Below are 22,473 nucleotides of genomic sequence, written 5' to 3'. Positions count from 1 at the left end.
TCATTTGTTGCATTGTTTCCATTTTGAGTCAGATGACAGCTTGAAGAGGAGCGGGTGGGGCTTAATTTGTAATGACTTACATGAAATCATATAATTGAATCTTCTTGTTTGAGCTGCAACGTCGAGTTATTTAGGACCTGCCACTCGTTATCGCAACACCTTGTGGTCAATGTCAGCTATTAATCTCTCCTCCCTTTTTTCTTTGGGATCACTCCAATGACATATATATATTATTATGAAGTCCTAGGTTCACTCACATTGTTTATTGTCTCAAAAGACCCCACCCTCCCTCCCATTCCCAATGAATACACGTTAAAACGCTCTCTCTCTCTCTCTCTCTCTCTCTCTCTCTCTCTCTCTCTCTCTCCCCCTCTCTCTCTTTCTCTCTCTCTCCCTCCCTCTCTCTCTTCTCTCTCTCTCTCTCTCTCTCTCTCTCTCTCTCTCTCTCTTATTTATTAATTGATTTATTTTTAAAAATATATCTCTCTGCATCCATCTCTCACGCTCTCTGTTTGTTACTGACTTTCTCTCTCTCTCTCTCTCTCTCTCTGTGTGTGTGTGTGTGTGTGTGTTTCTCTCTCTCTCCTCTCTCTCTCTCTCTCTCTCTCTCCTCTCTCTCTCTCTCTTTCTCTCTCTCTCTCTCATGTAAACAACAACGCGATAGAAAGTTACAGTGCTCCTCTATGATGTCATGTTACGGATGACGTCATTGGCGTTGGCGACTTATGCGTCAACCAATCAAATCGTCACCAACAGTTTCGCATGATATTGCTCGCCATACGGCGGCATCTTCGTCACGCCACTCGTTGACGCCACCGCATGCTCACGGACACCGTCGATATTTACGGGGCGGAATACGGCCGTCGGAGATACTGTCCTTTTGTTGGTTAACGATGGGGTTGAAACAGGATACTGTTTCAAGCAAATTTTTAATTGCCTCTAATTTAAAAAAATATTTGAGTTATGATCATTCTGACAACTTTGTAAGCATTCCTCTGTCCCAGAGATTCGATTTAGTAAAAAAAGTGATTTTATGATTTTTTGAGAGACACTGTCCTTCTGTTGGTTAGGGCAGAATTGTCGAATTAGGATTTGAGTCTGGTGACGTCCTCGCTGAGTACGCTCTCGAGACGGGTCCACACTTTACTCTGAGTAACGAGTGCCCAGTCGTCCGCGTATCCCAGCCTCAGGGAGGAAGCGGTCGGCATATCGCTAATGTAAACGTTAAACAACATTGGCGCAAGTACCGACCCCTGAGGGACCCCATTCTTCACTTTGCTCGTGGCGTCTCCCAGCGCGACGTGGAATTGCCTTTCCCCTAAGATCGAAGAGAACAACTTCAAGGTCTTTTTGCACCTTATGATTTTTGCAAGTTTGAGCATCAACCCATCGCACCAGACCGTATCGCGCGCCGCTGATAGGTCTAAAAAGACAGCACCTGTTTGCTGCTTACTCTCGAGCCCGTGCTCAATATGCTCTGTAAAAGGGCAATGACCTGCTCCGTGGTGCACCTCCCTTCCCTGAAGCCTGCCTGCTCGGGTGGCAGGGCAGCGTCTAGGACCGGCCCCCATCAGTTTAATAGAACACGCTCCAACAATTTGTAAAGACAGCTCAGCAGCGATATGGGTCTGTAACTGTCTGCCTCCTTCGCCAGTTTCCCTGGCTTCCGGATGGCAACTATCTTCGCATGCTTCCACACTTGTGGAAGCTTTCCTTTTGCAAGGACGTCGGGCATTGCCTCTGCTAGCCAGGCCCGTGCCCTGGGGCCCAGATGCGTCACCATATCGGAATATACACCATCTATCCCTGCTGCTTTGCCGTTCTTCACTTCGCTAATGGCTGCACCCACTTCTCGGGGACTGAACGGGGCCGTCCAGTCCGACTCCTCCGCAGGCAGCGAGTCCAAAATCGTACGGTACGCCTTGCGGACACCGCGCTCAAAAGCCTGATTAGGGACCCGTTTGCTACGGCTCTTAATGTTCTTGGCAATTGTGTCTGCCTCACACTCCGGTGCAGCCTTCGCGTAATTTCGATCTGGGTCCAATTTCTTTATCAAATGCCAAGCGTGGCGGTTGGAGTGTGTAAAGTCGAGACTTTCCACGTTGTCTTGCCACCGTTGCTTCCTTCCCTCTGCCAGAGACTGAAGTAGTATATCGGCTGCGTCCTGGGACTGGGTCTGCTGGTTCTCTCGGTACAGCTCTTCCGACTCTGCTGTCCAGCAAGGGGTGTAGAATTTCCGTTTGCCCCGTGGAATAGAGCGTTGAGCGCTCTTAACCAGTAGCCTGCTAAATCTGGTTATATTCTTGGACTTGGGAGGAATGGCAGGGCAAACCTGCTCGATATAGGAACTGAATTCCTCCCAGTCAGCCTTCCTGAAGTTCCATCTGCAAAGTGGGAGAGACTGCACCCTCGGTATTGTCACCCCAGCTGTGACAAGAACCGGCCTGTGCTGGCTGTGCGGAAAGTCCCCGAGGACTGTTCGCTTCACCTGCAGCTGTTCACCGTTCGCGCCTTTCGTAACGATGGTGAGGTCTGGAGTATACTCCTTCTTATGGCGGGTACCCCGGAAGGTACCCTTGGCTGTAGGATCGTAAACTAGGTGTAGATTATTACAGTCCATCCATGAGCGGAGTTGTCTTCCTGCCTCGTTGCAGTCTTGGTAGCCCCATTCGTGATGGTGACTATTAAAGTCTCCCAGACAGATGGAAGGATGGCTGACCACCGGTACCGGTGGTGTAGTCCAAGTCACTCTAGGTGGTTTGTAGATATTATGCAAACACAATCCACCTACTTCCACGGAAATTCGGTTCAACCCCATTGCTGTCCGTTACGCTCTCAATGACCCTTACCTTCGATGGCTCTTTAGCGTAAACGCCAACCCCTCCTTTGAGCCTCGAAGTGTCCTCGCGTTGGACCACCGTATAGTCTGGGATCTGGAATCGGCAGCTTTGGCGATGCGCTTGTCTAATTCTGCATCAAGTGAGAGGTTGCTGGTGATGGTTGTGCCTAGGTATGTGAAGTGATCAGTGACTTCTAGCTCCTCATTGTCAATGCGAATTGCTGGTATAGAGGGGACATCCTGACACATTACATTTGTTTTCTTGATGCTGATCGTCAGCCCGAATTCCCTGCATGCGTTGGAAAACCTGTCCATCAGCCGCTGGAGGTATTTCTCGGTGTGCGCGCATAGAGCTGCATCATCTGCAAATAGCACTTCCCTTATAAGGACTGTGCGGACCTTGGTCTTTGCTCTCAGTTGTGTCAGATTGAACAGCTTCCCATCACTTCTGGTGTATAAGTGGACTCCTTCTGGGGACTGTTTGAATGCAAACTTCAGCAGTAAGAAGAAAAATGTACCAAACAAACTCGATGTGAGGACACAGCCTTGTTTCACGCCGCTGCGCATAGGGAAGGGTTAGGGGCTCCACCGTCGTAGTTGATGGTGCCCTTCATGTCGTCGTGGAAGGAGGCAATGATGCTAAACTGCTGTGGAGGACAGCCAATCTTCTTTAGCAGCTGGAAAAGGCCCTTCCTGCTAACAAGGTCAAATGCCTTTGTCAGGTCAATAAATGCAATGTAGAGGGGTATCTGCTGTTTTCTGCACTTCTCCTGAAGCTGACGTACTGAGATTATATCCACTGTTGACCTCTTGGCTCTGAAGCCACACTGCGACTCTGGGTAGATACGTTTGGCGAGGACTTGCAGTCGAGCGAGGACAACGCGCGCAAAGACTTTACCCACAATGCTCAGTAGTGAGATTCCACTATAGTTATTACAGTAACTACGGTCTCCCTTGTTTTTGTAGAGGGTGATAATCTTGGCGTAGCGCATATCCTGGGGTACCTTGCCTTCTCTCCAGCAAAGACACAGGAGTTTATGTAGTGTTTCCAAGAGGGCTGGCTTTCCACATTTGATGATTTCGGGTGAAATGCTGTCTTTACCGGGTGCTCTGCCACAGGCCAGAGCATCGATTGCTTTGCTGAGCTCCTCCATAATTGGTTCTGCGTCTAGTTCTTCCAGTCCTGGCAGATCTTCAATTGCGTCTAACGCTTTTTGTGTGACAGAGTTTTCTCTGGCGTATAGTTCCAAGTAGTGCTCTAACCATCTTCCCATCTGCTTGTCCTTGTCTGTGACGGCTTTCCCTGTCTTTGATTTAATACGCGCAGTTTTCTTTGTAGATTTGCCTGTCGCCTGTTTGATGCCCTCATACACAGCCCTTATGCTGCCACTGTCCGACGCTTGCTGGATGTTGCCCGACAACTGAAGCCAGTAGTCGTTGACGTAACGCCGTGCTGTTTGCTGTGCTTTGCTGCGTGCAGCTCGCAATGCCTGCAGGTTCCTTTGACTTGGTTCACGTTTATAGCTGACAAGTGCGCTGCGCTTGGCATCAATGACTGGCTCCATTGTAGCATTTTTAAGGACACAAGCCGTGATGCCATAATGACCTGGCTATTTAAATGTTTTAAGTTTCCTACACGTCACAAGTGGAATTCGACATGGCAGATTAGCGGCCATTACGCTGACAGCAGCCATGTGTTAAATGGGTTGTCACGCAACTACCTCGCCTAGCGAGGATACAACTTCTCGCCTGCGTGCTAGAAAAAAACCCTAACCCTCTCACACTCAGCCATTACCGACCAGCTGCCTGTGCAAGCTGATGGAGAAAACGGTCTACAAGCGTCTGATTTTCTACCTGGAGCACAACAACTCCCTCTCCGACCTCCAATGTGGCTTTCGAAAGAACAGGTCAACTGTTGATCACCTTGTTCGACTAGAGAGCTTCATTTGCGAGGCCTTTACCAAAAGTGAACACATGGTAGCAATCTTCTCTGAACTTAAGAAAGCCTTGGAAATTCGGAATCCTCAAAGATCTGCACAATCTTGGTCTACGAGGAAACCTTCCAATGTTTGTCAGAGCATTCTTAAGAAACAGATCCTTTTAGGTCAAAGCGAGATCCACCTTTTCTGATCCGTTTGATCAGAAAGAGGGAGTTCCACAGGGTAGCATTCTGTCTCCCATTCTGTTTGAGATGAAAATAAACTCAATAGTGGATGCAATGAGACAGAATGTTGACAGAATGTTGACTGTTCCTTATATGTTGATAACTTTCTTGTGTGCTATCGAAGTAAATCAAGTATGGACACCATTGAGAGACAGTTACAACTCCAACTAAACAAACTGTCGGAGTGGGAAAATCTCAATGGCTTCTCCTTCTCCCCATCAAAAACGGTAGCTGTCCACTTCTGCCAAAAGCGCACCTGCATCAGACAGCCTGATCTTTATCTCAACAATTCCAGAATTGAGGTAAAGGTCCAAGCCCGATTCCTGGGTGTGATCTTTGATAGGAAACAAAATTTCCTTACCCAAATCAAAGATCTCAGACTGCGATGCATGAAAGCAATGAGAGTAATGAGAGTTCTGTCGAGCACGAAATGGGGTTTGGACAGTAGCACTCTTCAAAATATATACCGTACCCTTATTTGATCAAAATACGGCTCAGCAAAACCATCCCACTTAGGCATACTGGACCCAATTCATCACTAGGGACTGCGTTTGGCACTTGGGGCTTTCTGCACTTCTCCAGTGACAAGCCTTTATGCGTAGGCAGATGAGCCACCTCTCCATCTCAGGAGGAAAAAACTGGCTCTCCAGTATGTAACTAAGGTCACATTGCTGTATGACAACCCAGCACACAAACATGTACACTACACGGATAGGACACTAGAAGAAAAATTTCGCAAGCATCCAAAACTGACACCACCATTAGGTTATAGAATAGAACAAGACATTGCAGACATGAACATAACTCTAGATAGGATACATCCATAAGTCCAACCAAAGACTCCGATATTGTCCATACATAGACCAAACATAAACTTGGATTTAACAAAACTTGAAAAATCACAAACAGACCCACAGATATACAAAAAGAATCTAAAAGCACTATTACAAAAATACACAAACTACACGTACATCTTCACGGATGGTTCAAAGAGCGCAGATGCAGTAGGGTGTGCCTATCACTCATCGAAAGGTACCGGATCACTTCGCCTGGACGAAAATGTTTCGATCTTTACTGCGGAATCGAGAGCAATCCTAAATGCTCTCCGTTTGCCTGAGAGATCGAATAAAAACACATTTTTGATCGACTCGCTATCCATACTTAAGGGGATTTCAAATTTTTATCGGACCGATCCAAGATTCGCAAGTATCTTGGAAGGTGAAAACAAACTATTTTAGCAAAAAGAAGAAAGTTTTTTTCCTCTGGGTACCCAGCCATGTGGGTATCAGGGGGAACGAAGAAGCGGATCGATTGGCAAAGGAGACGGTGAGCCAAAAATTACCAGAGGGAAGTAAAATCCCATACACATATTTAAAGCTTAAAGTAAAATAATATTCGAACGGAATGGGAACAATCCTGGAGTCGAGATGTTCAAAACAAATTAAAACTGGCCTCGGCCCCAGACCCAACTCGGGGCTAAGAAGAAGAGACGAGGTCAAAATAATGAGACACCGGATCACTGCCCTCACTCACAGTTTCGTTCTAGAGAGGGATGTAAAGCCCCTCTGCAGAAGCTGTATCTGTTACTGTGACCTCACAGTTCGACATATTTTGATAGAATCTACACAGAACAGATAAGATCACAACATTATGAAATCAGGTACTTGAAGTCTCTGTTCCAGTCAGTCGATCCGCTTAAATTTTTAAAGTGTATGCAGGAACGTGAACTCCTGCAGAAATTGTAAATAAACATTTTAAAATAACAAATATGTAACTATTCGGTTTTATAAATAAAAAGATATTACAACTGTATTAACATTAACACGATTGAGCAGCTAGGGCCTCTCACGGCCGATAAAAATTGACAAACGCAAGAAAGGGGCGCATAAATGACCTAAATAGTGTTGAAAGCGCCGTTTAACACCTAAAAGCAAACAAAAACAAACAAACAAATACCGGAAAATGGTAAATTAAGTGTGAACACCTGGAGACACGCCCATCTCCACCCCTCTCATCATCGCCGTAAAACAAAGACAAGTGGAAATGGAATCATGGTCGCTTAAACCTTAGAAAACACTCACCTTGCAACGAAACATTCTCTTTCTCAAAAGTACCTTCACAGGAGAGGACGTGGTCTTTTATTCTGTTCAGTGGTGTACTTTTTTTGATTTATAAGGGGTGAGTGGAATACAATGATTTAATTTTCTTAAAATTCTTTCTGATCTACAGATTATGTGTCAACAATATTCTCCGCCTAATCTCTTACCTCCATTCGTATACCTATGATGTTGATATGCATGGTATCATTATGACTTGGTTACGTGTATTTTGATCGCACGTTACAAGACCATTGTTTATTTAGTCTTGTTTATCTAGAGCAGTCTATTCATGAGGCCGGAGTACCTATCATTTGTTTACTTCATGCCGTTAGCATTATGATTATGTTACTTATAATATTCATGAGTCTATACTTATAACGTTCACGTATTAGACTATTTTACTAAATATTATTAGGCTTGTTTAGACGTTTGTACCATTTTGAACATGTTATTAGGTCTGACTTTGGACCCTATCTATAGCACTGTCTGGGGGCACATACGTTCCGCAGACAAGCCAAGGAAGTTTAACACGGAGAAATATAACGGCTTGTATATATTATCATATCAAATCAGATTTCAATCCCTTCCTAGTATGGACATAGAAGTAGCAGTCCAACCTCACACCATTGCATCAAACGACACCCTACAATCAAGACCTGACCTGAGAGACGGCCAGCCCGTAAAGGTTTGTAAAGCGCTTTGAGCACGTTAAGTGGATATTGCGCATAAAAGCTCAAAGTAAAAGCTCAAAGTCAAAAAGTAACATAAGTGTGCTGAATGTCCAATGCATTTATTTGTGATTTGTTTGGTGAAAATATTCTTGGTATTCATAAAATTAAATGGAAACCAGGTAGATTTTTGTGACAGACCAAGAGGCTCGAAAACTGGTTGGCACGATTTGCTATTTAACCGAACGTTAACTCTACCCGAAATTTACAGATGAAACAGGAAACTTTATCCGAGAATATCCCTACATGAAAGAAAGAATGGGTGGTATATAAATAGCTCAATGTGCTGTCCAATTTTTATGATATGCTTCAGTGAATACTCCGTATAGATAGTGTGCGCCATACACTGTTGCAAATGTTAAATGTCTTCCATCCCGAACCCCGGCTTTTTACTTTTATTATTATAATAAATGATATTTAATATGAGGAAGAACAATAATTTTTTAAATACTTTTTTTCTTATCATTTGATCGCTTTCTAAATGAGTGAGATTAATCTATTTACTTATATTTATTTATTTATATGTAATTATAATATAATTACAAAATTATAAAAACGAATAAATTAATAAATACATACATATTATGTATTTATTTATTAATTTATTCGTTTTTACTTTTATTTTGTTACCCCTGATTATTTGTTCCGCTTCTGAGTGAGATATTAATTTCCTATTTCTGAACGAGCTTTCAAAAATTCATTTACAAAAACTCTTTAATATTTTTTTTAAAAGATTGGAGCTGGGGGGGTGTGAATCTTACAATGTCCAATGCCATATAGAAAGCAAATAAGGTATATATATATATATATATATATATATATATATATATATATATATATATATATATATAATGAGAGAGAGACAGAGAGACAGAGAGAGAAAGAAAGAGAGAGAGAGAGAGAGAGAGAGAGAGAGAGAGAGAGAGAGAGAGAGAGAGAATTTATCATTCACAACATTCTGTAGAAAGAATACACTCCAAAAAAAAAAACAAATTAAAATAAAACGAACAAAGAAATAATGATAATAGAAAATATAAACAGTGGCGCAGTCGGGAATCGAACCTGCAGCACTGATTTCTTACCCATTTGGCCACGCAATCCATGTGAATGACGATGTATATTCTGTATACATAGTAAGCTACTATCCCTCTACTGATTTGTTGTTTGGGTATTTTAAAAAACAAAACACTTTTATTGATATTTTATTTCTTTACTTAATTCTTTTCACGTTTTATGTTCATTTCTAACGTTTTCGTATTCTTAAAAATCGTCAGTGTACAATCATTGTTGATTATACACAGTATCTTCTTCTAGGTTCCATGCCTGGTCCAGGCTTCGGATACTGCATGAATTATCTCTCTCCATTCCTCCCTGTCTCTTGCTTTTTCAAACAGCTCTTGGGTTGTTAGGTTGGTGAAGCCCTTCAGTTGGTCTATGAGTGTTTTTCTTTGTCTCCCCCGGGCGCGTTTACCAGGTATTTTTCCACAACTTGCCAGGTATTCATTCTTATCTTTCCTTACTATGTGTCCGAAAAAGGATAGTTGTCGATCCGCTATTAAGGGCATTAGTTTCCTTTGTTGGTATGTTTGTTTTAGCACTTCTTCGTTCGTTTTGTGTGCAGTATACGATATTCTCTGCATCCTTCTCAAGCACCACATTTCAAAAGCTTCAATGTTCTTTTGTGTTTCTGCATTTGTAGTCCAGCTTTCGCATCCGTATAACAAGATTGGCACACGTAGCACTTCAAGACTCGGAATCTAATCCCGAACGACATCTGTTTGTTTTTCAAAATGTTTCCCAGGTCCATGAAGGCCTGTTTGGCTTGAGTTATTCTTGCTCGTATGTCTCGGTTACATCTTCCATCTGTTGTCACTATTGAACCTAGGTATTTAAAACTTTCTACGTTGGTAAGTTGCTCGCCGTGAATCGTTATATTGCAGGTGTTGTTGTTTTCGGGGTTTTTCTGTATTACCATGCATTCCGTTTTGGTGATATTCACTTCCATTCCCTTGGCTTCACTATCTACTACCACTTTGTCAATAATCTTTTGAAGTTGGATTTCTGATGTTGCAATGAGTACCGTATCGTCTGCATATCTTATATTATTTATGTTGTGACCTCCTACTTTTATTCCCTCCATATTAGTTATGCCCCTCATGATTGTTTCTTGGTATAGATTAAACAGATCTGGTGAGGCAACACACCCTTGACGGACTCCTTTCTTAATAGGAATGGAATTTCCTGTAGAGTTTCCGATTTTGATAGATGCCTGCTGGGTGTAGTATAATGTTTGCATGAGTCTGAGGTCTTTCTCATCAGCGCCAATGGAGTGCAGTTGTTTTAGTATTTCTTCGTGGCGTACTCTATCAAAAGCTTTTTTGTAGTCGACAAAACAGAGGTATAGTGGGGTCTGAACCTGTATAGCTCTTTCACTTAAAACACGGAGGAGGTATATTGCGTTCCTTGTCCCTCTGTCAGGTTGGAATCCATATTGTTCTTCTGCGATTTCGGGGTTAATCTTATTCCTTAGCCTGTTGATAATTATACGCAACAGTATTTTGTTGATGTGGCTTATTAAACTTATAGTTCTAAAATTTTCGCATCTGACTGCACCTGCTTTCTTTGGTATTGCTATGAAAATAGAGTTACAGAGATCTTCTGGAATTTTCCCAGTGTTGTATATATTGTTGAATAATATGTGAAGTTCATCAATTGCTAGATCTCCTAGGCTTTTTAATACCTCTACAGATATTTCATCAGGGCCTGTTGCTTTACCATCCCTCATTCGTTCCATGGCATGTTCAATTTCACTTTTGGTGATGTTTGGTCCGCTTAATGGTTCTTTGAATTTCAGTGGTGGTTCATTTCTATTTGGATCATTGTACAGTTCGCCTATGTATTCTACCCATCAGCTTTCTATATGTTGTTCTTCAAATAGCAGTTCACCTTGTTTGTTTTGGATACAACTTCCTGCTGCTTTGCTTTTCCTTTTCCCTGATACACAGTATGTCTGGGTATTATCATTATTCATTTTTCTCAGACGTGTCTGTATATTAGCACAACGGAATCGGAGCTAGTTGGACGCGACAGATCTGTACAAACATGAAGAAATAAAAAGGAATTCAAGAAATAAATAACTCAATAGCACATCCATTTGTCTACTTAATTCATTTTTTAAAAACCTGGTTATTCAAAATGATTATTTATTATCCGTCTTATTATTATACAGTTCACACGAGTTTTGATTCATGGTTATTGGTCGGTGACAGGGACAGGAAAACACAGAAAACAATTATTTTTTTAATATTCGAGTAAATAATGGAAAGATTGAAATGTTCATTAGACAAGTTTCGACAGATTAAGCGATAACTAACTTTATTTTTAAAGTTATATGCGCTGTATATTCATTACAAAACCCGGGACTCGTACTACGAGATTATAGTAATATTATATCATAATATTATCACATTCAACTGTGTAAAAAAAAAAAATTTTATTCTCTATTGTCTTCTGGCACTTTTCTATTCACTTCATATCTTGTTGTTACCAACATAAGTGCCTGCTCCACTCACTTTTCTGAATTAAAAAATTCACCCCATACACCGGAGCATACTCAATGTCTCAATCGTTTCTATGTTATATGTTTGTGTTGAGAATATTGGCTATTAAGCTTAACTGCTGGTCAAAATTATTCGCGATGGTGGTGTACGAACGAATCGGCGGTCTCAAGAAGTGGTGAGAGAGGGATCTAGTAATGACTTTGAGTTTGAAACGAATATTTTTGTGTTCGTGGATAGCTCACACGGTAGAGCCACGCTCTCACCTGCCAGGCGGAGTTGTCGTACCAATAAGGTCGCAGGTTCAAACCCCACCACCGCCGCGAAAATTTTTTATTCTCTATTGTCTTCTGGCACTTTTCTATTCACTTCATATCTTGTTGTTACCAACATAAGTGCCTGCTCCACTCACTTTTCTGAATTAAAAAATTCACCCCATACACCGGAGCATACTCAATGTCTCAATCGTTTCTATGTTATATGTTTGTGTTGAGAATATTGGCTATTAAGCTTAACTGCTGGTCAAAATTATTCGCAATGGTGGTGTACGAACGAATCGGCGGTCTCAAGAAGTGGGTGAGAGAGGGATCTAGTAATGACTTTGAGTTTGAAACGAATATTTTGTGTTCGTGGATAGCTCACACGGTAGAGCCACGCTCTCACCTGCCAGGCGGAGTTGTCGTACCAATAAGGTCGCAGGTTCAAACCCCACCACCGCCGCGAAAAATTTTTATTCTCTATTGTCTTCTGGCACTTTTCTATTCACTTCATATCTTGTTGTTACCAACATAAGTGCCTGCTCCACTCACTTTTCTGAATTAAAAAATTCACCCCATACACCGGAACATACTCAATGTCTCAATCGTTTCTATGTTATATGTTTGTGTTGAGAATATTGGCTATTAAGCTTAACTGCTGGTCAAAATTATTCGCGATGGTGGTGTACGAACGAATCGGCGGTCTCAAGAAGTGGGTGAGAGAGGGATCTAGTAATGACTTTGAGTTTGAAACGAATATTTTTGTGTTCTTGGATAGCTCACACGGTAGAGCCACGCTCTCACCTGCCAGGCGGAGTTGTCGTACCAATAAGGTCGCAGGTTCAAACCCCACCACCGCCGCGAAAAATTTTTATTCTCTATTGTCTTCTGGCACTTTTCTATTCACTTCATATCTTGTTGTTATTCAACTGTGTAAGGGGTGTTTGTATGCTACAGGAAGTAGTACAGAGTCTGTACACAAGGGCTAGATGCAGGGAATATTCTGATTGGTTAATGCTTAGCAACACACGAAGTGTGAATTCTACCTATTATTACATTATTTGAAACAACCCAAAATTATTTACAAAGCTACGCAACTGAACGGAACTTTGTTACTATTATTCTCTCCACGGGACAGAGATTTAACACACCATTTCTGACAATTTAACAAATTTAAGTCATATTTTATTAAAAGCGCCGAAAAGATCAAAGGAATTCGGCATTGTAAGAGAACTGATTGGTCTATCACCGTCATATTCAAAATTCGTAATGGCACTTAAAATTAATATAAGCCCGTATGCAATAAAAGTCAATGCACCACATTTCATGTCGTACCATTGAAGGAATTTGCGATATTCTAGAACAGACTATAGTACAATTATTATATTATCAGCACGTATAATGTACTGAGTACAGTTATAGATAATTTGATAAATTAAATTGATAATTTAATACATTTTTGAATACATTATATTATTGTCGTTAGTTAATTACATGTATGCTTTAACGATATACAGGATGTCCCAAAAGTCTGGAATCAATAATAAAATAATTCATGGATAAACAGACAACGCGGATGTTAGAGAAAATAAAGAGAAATAATTTAAGTTTTTTTTAATGCAAACCAGAGAAATGACTTAACAGATCTTTTACGGTTATTGAGATGCATACATCTTTAATAGATTTCAACGTGTCCACCATGTTGTGCGATCAGTACCTACTTTGATGCGCCGCTAAATCATGTTCTTTCCAAGTGGTTTTGGGCGTTTTTTGCTGACTGATTCAACTGCCATCAATAAACGTGGGAACAATAGAAACTTGAATTATTTCTTTATGAACTTAAGCAAATTTCATAATGATGTCTTCATTATTTTCAGAATAAATTCAATTTGTTATTGATTCCAAACTTCTGGAACACCCTGTCTAACGTTATGTCTAGTTTGTAAATAAGTGATTATTAAGTATTAATAAGTATTAATTTACTCTTGCTATAACCAATTGTTCTTAATTGTATACACTGACTTAAGCAGATAGATAAGAATACATAGATATATTATTTACATGGATAGACATACAGAGTTAGAGAAATAGATAGATAAATGGATGGATGAATAAAAAGATGGATGGATATTTAGGTAGAAGATAGATAGTGTAATGTGGTATTTAAGGTGGGGGTTAAATTTTTGTTTAAGAAAATACTAAGTGATAATTCTCCAAACCACTCGATTGTTTTACATAGGTAGTCAGCTTCTAAACTCATAGAATCGCCATTTTAATTAAGATTAATTTAATAGAGGTCTGCAAATCTTATGATTTCCCCGTTATATAATACATGGTAGTATTAAACAGCAATGATTAATGGCTCGTATAACTATCTAAGGATATGACCTTCACAATGAAATACGTAATGAATAAAGCAAGTTCCAGCCGCACTTATATTTGACAATAAATGTAAGTCTGATTTATTCTGTTTCATGATATTAATATACGTATTTAGATATCTTTATTGTTTAGTTTACGTCATTGGGCACTTAACATAACCACAGTATTCTTCTTTGTGAAACTTATCTTTGTGGAAGCCGAGGTGCTTAGCCGGTCTGGCTGTCTCTAAGGTCTTTAATATTGATTGCCGGGCTGATGTAATGGTGGCAGGTTGGAATGCTCCTCCTAGTCCAACTATGATTGGATTGAAATCTGGTTTGACATGATAAATATATACATGACGTCAGATATCTCCGTGTTAAACTTCCTTGGCCTGTCTGCGGGAATTTTGTGCCCGCAGACAGAGGTATATACAGTAAATATTGCGAGTGTATTTACAGGTAGTGAAACCCTATTACAATATGGATAATGTTTACTCAAGACTGGTCTAAAGTCAAACCCAGTAACATGTTCAAATGGTACAAACGGCTAAACAAGCCTACTCATATTTTAGTAAAATAGTCTACTACGTGATCGTTATAAGTATAGACTCATGACTATTTTAAATAACATAATTATAATGCTAACGCCAAGATAGCATGAAGTAATCAAATGAGAGGTACGCGGCTAGCCTCATGAATTGCAAGACTGCACTAGTCTAGATAAGATAAGATACTGTAATGTATAATCAAATTGCATGTATCCAAGTCATAATGATACCATGTATATCAACATCACAGGATTACAAACAGAGGCAAAAGTAAACAGATAATGTTGTTGTGTAGATCAGAAAGAATTTAAAGAAAATTAACTCAGTGTTTATCACTCAACCCTTATTATATAATAATTGTTAGCACTATTCAGTATCTGATACTGAATAGTGGTTTTGTACTATTCAGTATCTGATACTGAGTAGTGGTTTTGTACTATTCAGTATCTGACACTGAATAGTGGTTTTGCACTATAATACGGTGTTTTTTTTTTCTCCGAAAACTAAGTTATGGGAAGAGGGCAGCTGTGGGAGTGACTCTGGGACTCAGAGAAGTGTACACCAGTGGGGAGTGAACCTGGGACTGGGTATTGGCGGGTTTCGTAATAAAAAGAAATTACTTTTTTACGAAACCCGACGACACCTAGCAATATCCGAGCTTCAGGGAAGTGTACACCAGTGGGGAGTGAATCTGGGACTCTGGGTTTTGTAAAAAAGCAATAACAAAATGGAGGGGAGGGATTACTTTTTTACGAAACCCGACAATATGCGGCAAAGTTGTGGAAAGTAGGCAAAGCGTGGTGAGTGAACCTGAGACTCAGTGAAGTGTGCACCAGTGGGGAGTGAACCTGAGACTATGGTTTTCGGCGGGCTTCAGCTAGTTTCATATAAAAGCAATTACTTTTTTACGAAACCCGACGAAAGTTATGGGTAGTAGGCAACAGTGGGGAGTGAACCTGAGATGTGGGGGGGGGGAAGTGTACACCAGTGGGGAGTGAACCTGAGACTGGGTTTCGGCGGGTTTTGTAAAAATAAAAGGAATTACTTTTTTTTACGAAATGCGCCAAATCCCAACAAAATGGGGCAAAGTTATGGAAAAGTAGGCAAATAATGGGGAGTGAACCTGAGACTATGGTTTTCGGCGGGTTTCAGCGAGTTTCACATAAAGGCAATTACTTTTTTACGAAACCCGGCAATATCCGACAAAGTTATGGGAAGTAGGCAACAGTGGGGAGTGAACCTGAGACTCAGTGAAGTGTACACCAGTGGGGAGTGAACCTAGGACTATGATTTTCGACGGATTTCAGCGAGTTTAACATAAAAGCAATTACTTTTTTACGAAACCCGGCAATATCCGACAAAGTTATGGGAAGTAGGCAACAGTGGGGAGTTAACATGAGATTCATGAAAGTGTACACCAGTGGGGAGTGAACCTGAGACTCTAGTTTTCGGCGGGTTTCAACGAGTTTCACATAAAAGCAATTACTTTTTTTTAGAAACTCAGCAATATCCGATAAAGTTGTGGGAAGTAGGCAACAGTGGGGAGTGAACCTGAGACTCAGGGAAGTGTACACCAGTGGGGAGTGAACCTGAGACTCAGGGAAGTTACACCAGTGGGGAGTGAACCTGAGACTATGGTTTTCGACGGGTTTCAGCGAGTTTCACATAAAGCAATTACTTTTTTACGAAACCCGGCTATATCCGACAAAGTTATGGGAAGTAGGCAACGGGGAGTGAACCTGAGACTCAGGGAAGTGTACACCAGTGGGGAGTAAACCTGAGACTATGGTTTTCGACGGGTTTCAGCGTTTCACATAAAAGCAATTACTTTTTTTAGAAACCCGGCAATATCCTACAAAGTTATGGGAAGTAGGCAACAGTGGGGAGTTAACTTGAGATTCATGGAAGTGTACACCAGAAGGGAGTGAACCCGAGACTCTGGTTTCGGCGGGTTTCAACGAGTTTCATATAAAATCAATTACTTTTTTACGAAACCCAACGAAACCTGGCAATACCCGACAAAGATATTGAAGTAGGCAACAGCGGGGGGTGATCCTGAGATTCAGGGAAGTGTACACTTATGGGGAGTGAACCTGGGACTCTGGATTTTGTAAAAAAGCAATACCAAGGGGGAAGGGGAATTACTTTTTTTACGAACCCGCCAAAACCCGCCAAAGTTATGGGAAGTAGGCAGCAGTGGAGAGTGAATCTGGGATTTGGACACCGATGAGGATTGAACCTGGGACGGCGAGAGGCTGATACCAGTGGACAGTGAGCTCAGAATGTACTTTTATTTCGAAACCTACTGAAAAAAGTTGTCAAAAGTTATGGAAAGTGGGCACCATTGGGCAATGAACCGGGATTCAGTGAAGCGCACACCGGTTGGGAGTGAACCTGGGACTGTGAAAAGAGGATATCAGTGGAAATGAACCTGGGACTATAAAAGATAGATACCAATGGGAAATGAAGCCGAACTATGGGAGACGAGAATGAAGCAATTACTTTTTTACGAAACCCGCCGAAAAACCATAGACTTAGGTTTACTCCCCAATAGTGTACACTTCCCTGAGTCTCGGGTTCACTCCCCCACTGTTGCCTACTTTCTTTCCATAACTTTGTAGGATATTGTCGGGTTTCGTAAAAAAGTAATTGCTTTTTTTACAAAACCCATTCCCAGGTTCACTCCCCAATGGTGTACACTTCCCTGAGTCCCAGGTTCATTCCCCACTGCTACCTACTTCCCATAACTTTGTCGGGTTTCGGCGTGTTTTGGCAGGTTTCGTAAAAAAAGAAACACCCCTAAAAATACCACCTGTATTCAGTAGATAGATGTCAATCGTCTAGTCTAATATTCAGTATCTATTATTATTTATTATTATTATTATTATTATTATTATTATTATTATTATTATTATTATTTATTATTATTATTATTATTGTTATTATCATTATTATTATTATTATTATAATTGTTGTCTTGTAAATTTCAATATAATACGGCAATTAATTCACAGAAGTACATCGCTCAATTAAAAATGGCAGAAAGTCTGGCCACATATTTATAATGAATCGGGTTTGTCTTAGATGACAAAACAAACAAACACACCAACAACAACAACAACAAGAACAACAACAACAACAAATGAGACAAACAGAAAAAAAATAAGATTTTAAAAAGTAATAAACAATAGAAGAGCACAATAATGAAAAACAACAACGAGATTATAACACATAAAAGATTTTCGTAATAAATCGATAACTGATTAAATTACTCCAACTACTTGATTAAAAAATAATAATAATCAAAATCATAATAATGATGATGATGACGATTACAACAACAACAATAATAATAATAGTAAGTAAATAATGATAATAATAATAATAATAATAATAATAATAATAATAATAATAATAATAATAATAATAATAATAATAATAACTCGTTGGCGCATGCTGTCAACGAAGAATCCCGATGATTTTACAATGCACCATAACGAACATCTGCCACTACCTCCAAATCGCTGCCGTAACGATCTCCTTTCAAATGCTCTTGAGCTGGGTGAACAAGAAAAAGTCAGATTGGGCATGATCCGGACTAAATGTAGGGCTAGGGAGCTGTAGGGTCGGAAGTGTGAACAGAATTTGACGACTATTGTGAGGTCGCACATTGTCATTCTGCAATATCGAATCTCTACCTCCTCGAACCGGTGCGAGTATATTTTTGAGGATTGTAGAGTTGAAACATATTGTTTAGAGTTTACTGTTTGCCATTGTTTAAGAAATTCCACATGATCTAGACCCATTAATTGGTAAACAAGACCTTTCTCGCAGACAATGACTTTGAATACCCTTTATGCCTGTACTCCAGTGACTGAAATTTGAAATCCTGCCGTAGTGGTAGACCCAAGCTTCGTCACATCACAATTTCCTGCAGAAGAGTCTCTCTATCGTTTCAAATGTTGGGTAAAAATGTTTTTTCTCCGCGCATTCATTTCTGAAGGTATCTGTCTTGGGACCTTTTCTCAACGGCGTTGCCTTAGTAAGTTTTTGACGTCACTCAATTATGAACACAAATGACGTCACATAAATTAGTTGTTGCCCATGAGTGTGGAAGTGTGGTTTGAGAGAGAGAGAGAGAGAGAGAGTGTGTGTGTGTGTGTGTATGTGTTTGTGTGTTCGTGTGTGAATTATCATGATTGTACATAAAATATGTTTTGATTTATGGGCAAACGGTACTTATATATCAGCCCTGCCCTTTTATATATATATATATATATATATATATATATATATATATATATATATATATATATATATATATATATATATATATGACTACCGACACAAGCTCGGCAAAATTCAATTAACTGCTGGTATCTTCCATAAAGTCACTGTCCATAATAACAAAAAACTTTTTTTATTTACTCTTTTGCAGGGGTAAAATAAACGTTAATGATGGCTAGTTGTAAGTATAAACAGTTCAATTTTTGTATGTGTATGATCATAATTATCTGTCTGCCAACCGACTGCAGTCGTCCATGCACGGTCTCTCCGGATACGGTATTTCACGGGAATATTCTCGATTGTTCTGGAAGAGGGATTACATCTAGAGATATAAGTAATCTTAACTTTTCAAACATTACTATTTTGATTTTGAATTACAATGACATTGTTACTTTCCAAAGTAGCCCATTCAAGAGATTTGAGCAACTTAAAGTATTAGAGTGCAAAATGTGTAATTTGAATGCTTTGGATGTGGACGCTTTTAAGGGACTGAGACAATTAAATTCACTCGTACTCAGCAGAAATAGGTTAGTTATCACAAATAATGCATTTCCCTATGGGGTTTTTCATCACACACCATATCTGAAATCACTTCAAATAGATGACAATGAGAATTATGGTTATGCGTCAAATTATTCTGAATTTATTGATATATTTGATGTGTTACCTGAACTTACAAATCTCGCTATCGACAGTTTTAGTAACTTGATAATTGGAAATGAGTTTACAAACCTTAAATACCTTGAGAGTTTGAAAATATACTGTAAGTATCTTGAAAAGATAAATAATGACAGTTTGATAGGATTATATGATTCTTCTGTGAAGCATCTTTATTTAGCCAGTCATCCGGATCCCTACTTGTATGATAAAGAAGACTGTGACATGTTATTTCAAAACCTACCAAATATTTCAACTTTAAAGATAGAAAAAATGTCATTTGGGAATTTCAAATTGTTGAGAATGTTACAACCGTTACAAGGAAAGCACCTTGATCTACTACACTTGGACATGGTTGGAATGTATGATACATCACGGGAGAAGAAAAGTCGTATATATGATCGCATGATAACTGCTGATATGGTGCAATTTTTGAAACATGTTTGTGTGTCTCATTTTGTATGGTTGAACAGTTATGCACTCATGATCGATCTGGATGAATTGACCAAATACAAATGGAGAAACTGTTTGAAATCATTTACTTTTGTGACAGGAGGAACATCCGTGATAGCCGATAACGTATACATATTCCAATTGTCTAGATTACGACGCATCGAAAGTTTTGTGTATATGACTAATATAAAGGAACAAGAAAATGATTTCTGGAGAAAAGATACTAAGACCAATGGTGTCATAATGGATAACACATTTTTTAATGAAACTAGTATTCTGTTGAATGAAGAGGCCCATTTTCAAAGTAAGGATTTGAGAAAAATTGCCAGTAACAACAAACCCTCTTATGACATCGATAGTCCTTGGCACAATCGGAGTTTATTGGGATCGAGAAGGAATCGCATACCGTTTTTGCACGAGGGTTCTTTTCATCGCTTCGGATATGACATTTTCTACTGGTACATACCACCAATGTTAAATTCTTTAATTTTGGACAATGCAATTCAATTTCTAATCAAAGTTGATATATTGGTAACGAAAAACATTTTAAAATCATTAACTATGAGGAATGCCCGCCGAGGTATCCAATTAAATGCGAGGCTAATTGGCTTTGATGAACTTCTAACCATTGACTTTACAGGCTCAGAAGTAAGCGGTCAGTCAAATGTTTTCAAAGGATTTCCTAAACTACAAAAAGTCCTGTTGAAAAGGACCCAACAAAACTCAAAGTTTTTTTTTGAAGTTGTGGAGAATGTACCCGCCTTGGAATATTTCGATATTTCAGATAATGGTTTACAATGGCTTCCTAATAAGATTTTTCACTCCAACAGAAATCTTAAGTATCTTTGTCTAGCGTCGAATCATTTTGGAATCTTACCCTTTGACCTGGAATTCACACCACGTCTTGAAATCTTAGACCTCCGTAAGAACTCCATTGTCTTAACACGTAACGACTTACAATCCATTGACAATCATCTCCATTACGTGCGTAATTTCAGCCTTCTTCTAAGTGACAACCAGGTGTCATGTGCCTGCTCAGCCCTACCATTTCTAAGTGAGTATTATTTTTTTTTGAGAAAAGTCTTACATTTTGCGCATTAAAAATTCAGAAATATTATGTTTGATGGTTCAGACAATTGTATTGATGGATATACATACATACACACACACACACACACACACATATATATAGATATATATATATATATATATATATATATATATATATATGAGCCAAGGTCAAAAGGTGCCCGCCTGATACCACTGTTAAGAAAATTTGATTTTTACTTAATTATGGGCTGTTTTCATTGGGTTAATGCTTGTAATCAATTGATAATATGAAGAAGAGATAAAATGAGATAGCTCAACGTACTCTGTTCAACAGAATATGAAATAAACAACTTGAAAGTCAAATTTGAATGCTGTTTGGCATGTGCTTAAAACGAGGTCAACGCATCACCTTTTTAGAAATCATGTAGAAATTAAATGTGATGTTTTAGCACACGTGATTGAAATTTGACTAATAGTATAAAGTCAAAATTTACTTTTAAACACAATTGCAGTATATTACATATCTGATTAAGTTTCATATAGAGTTCTTAAAAAGTTGGTGTTGCTTGTGACCTTTGGTGTCATCAAACACAGCCCAATACTAAGACTCGACACGAAACTTTAAAGCTCATGTTTAATGTTTATAAAATGTTTTATTAGAGAAAAAAGCATAGATTTACTCTCTGAATTCAAATCTTGGAGTAAATGTATACCGTTTTGCCGATATTGAGGTTTATTGGTTTTGGTGTCATTTGTCACAAGCAACACGGCATGCGTGAACACGTAGAAGTTTGTTTCGTTAAATGGCGATTCGCAATTTTGATCCACCCTTCTTACCAGTCTTTGAAGTGCAGCACTTTCATTTGCCTTTCCAGCGTGGCTCCAGGCAGAAAAGGTAAGTTGAACTTTGGTGTCATCGCTATTTTACATTGTCACAAGCAACACTTGATATTGGATATTACAAAGTGCCACCAAAAAATTATGTTTTCAGCTGTTATTCTATTTACAAATATGATATTATGACATCTCACATAAGACTGATTTTGACACAATTAATTATTTCCTTGTAATTCTAATTTTTTATGTTTCAGGGTTGTGTCAATCAAGAAAAAGACAAAACTCAAGCTTTTGACGAATCCAGATAAAAGAAGGGTTGTCAAGAAATTTGATTTGATTTACTATTAACACACTAAATTATTACAAACTATCAGATTTGAGCAGTAGGGCGGATGTTACCGTATGGTTACATGAATTCATTACCATGGCTGATATTTATCTAGAGTTTGTGTGACTTCTGGTACTTTTTGTGACCATTGGTGTCATTGGTTAAAATGTCACAGGTGACACTTAAGTTTGAAGTTTCTAATGTATTTCTGCTTTCATGTTCTTCAAAGCTTGAAATGTCGTTGAATTACATTTTAACAGGCTATATTACATGTGTTCAGTTGCTATTCTTGATTTATTGAGGCAA

At 39.3% G+C, this 22,473-nt stretch overlaps 1 protein-coding gene across 3 annotated transcripts in view; it reads left to right on the top strand.

The window, feature by feature from the left end:
- The window catches only part of LOC144973061 (toll-like receptor 4), a 38,887-nt gene that overhangs the window by 5,281 nt on the left and 11,133 nt on the right, over positions 1-22,473 (top strand). The window contains exons 2-3 of one of the 3 annotated variants that reach the window (XM_078915038.1): positions 7,676-7,787; positions 18,994-21,006. In XM_078915038.1, the coding sequence (XP_078771164.1) occupies positions 19,011-21,006 (1,996 nt within the window). In that variant the 5' untranslated portion in view covers positions 7,676-7,787; positions 18,994-19,010. Of the gene's footprint in view, positions 1-7,675; positions 7,788-18,993; positions 21,007-22,473 lie in introns of those variants that run through there. The other 2 variants (XM_078915040.1, XM_078915039.1) reach the window with 2 other exon arrangements.

The sequence above is a fragment of the Berghia stephanieae genome, chromosome 5, assembly GCF_034508935.2.
Source record: "Berghia stephanieae isolate SIO BIC M18660-M18661 chromosome 5, UCSD_Bste_1.3, whole genome shotgun sequence".
Classification (NCBI taxonomy): domain Eukaryota; kingdom Metazoa; phylum Mollusca; class Gastropoda; order Nudibranchia; family Aeolidiidae; genus Berghia; species Berghia stephanieae.
Note: the sequence above shows the minus strand (reverse complement) of the source record. Positions and strands in the feature narration are given on the sequence as shown.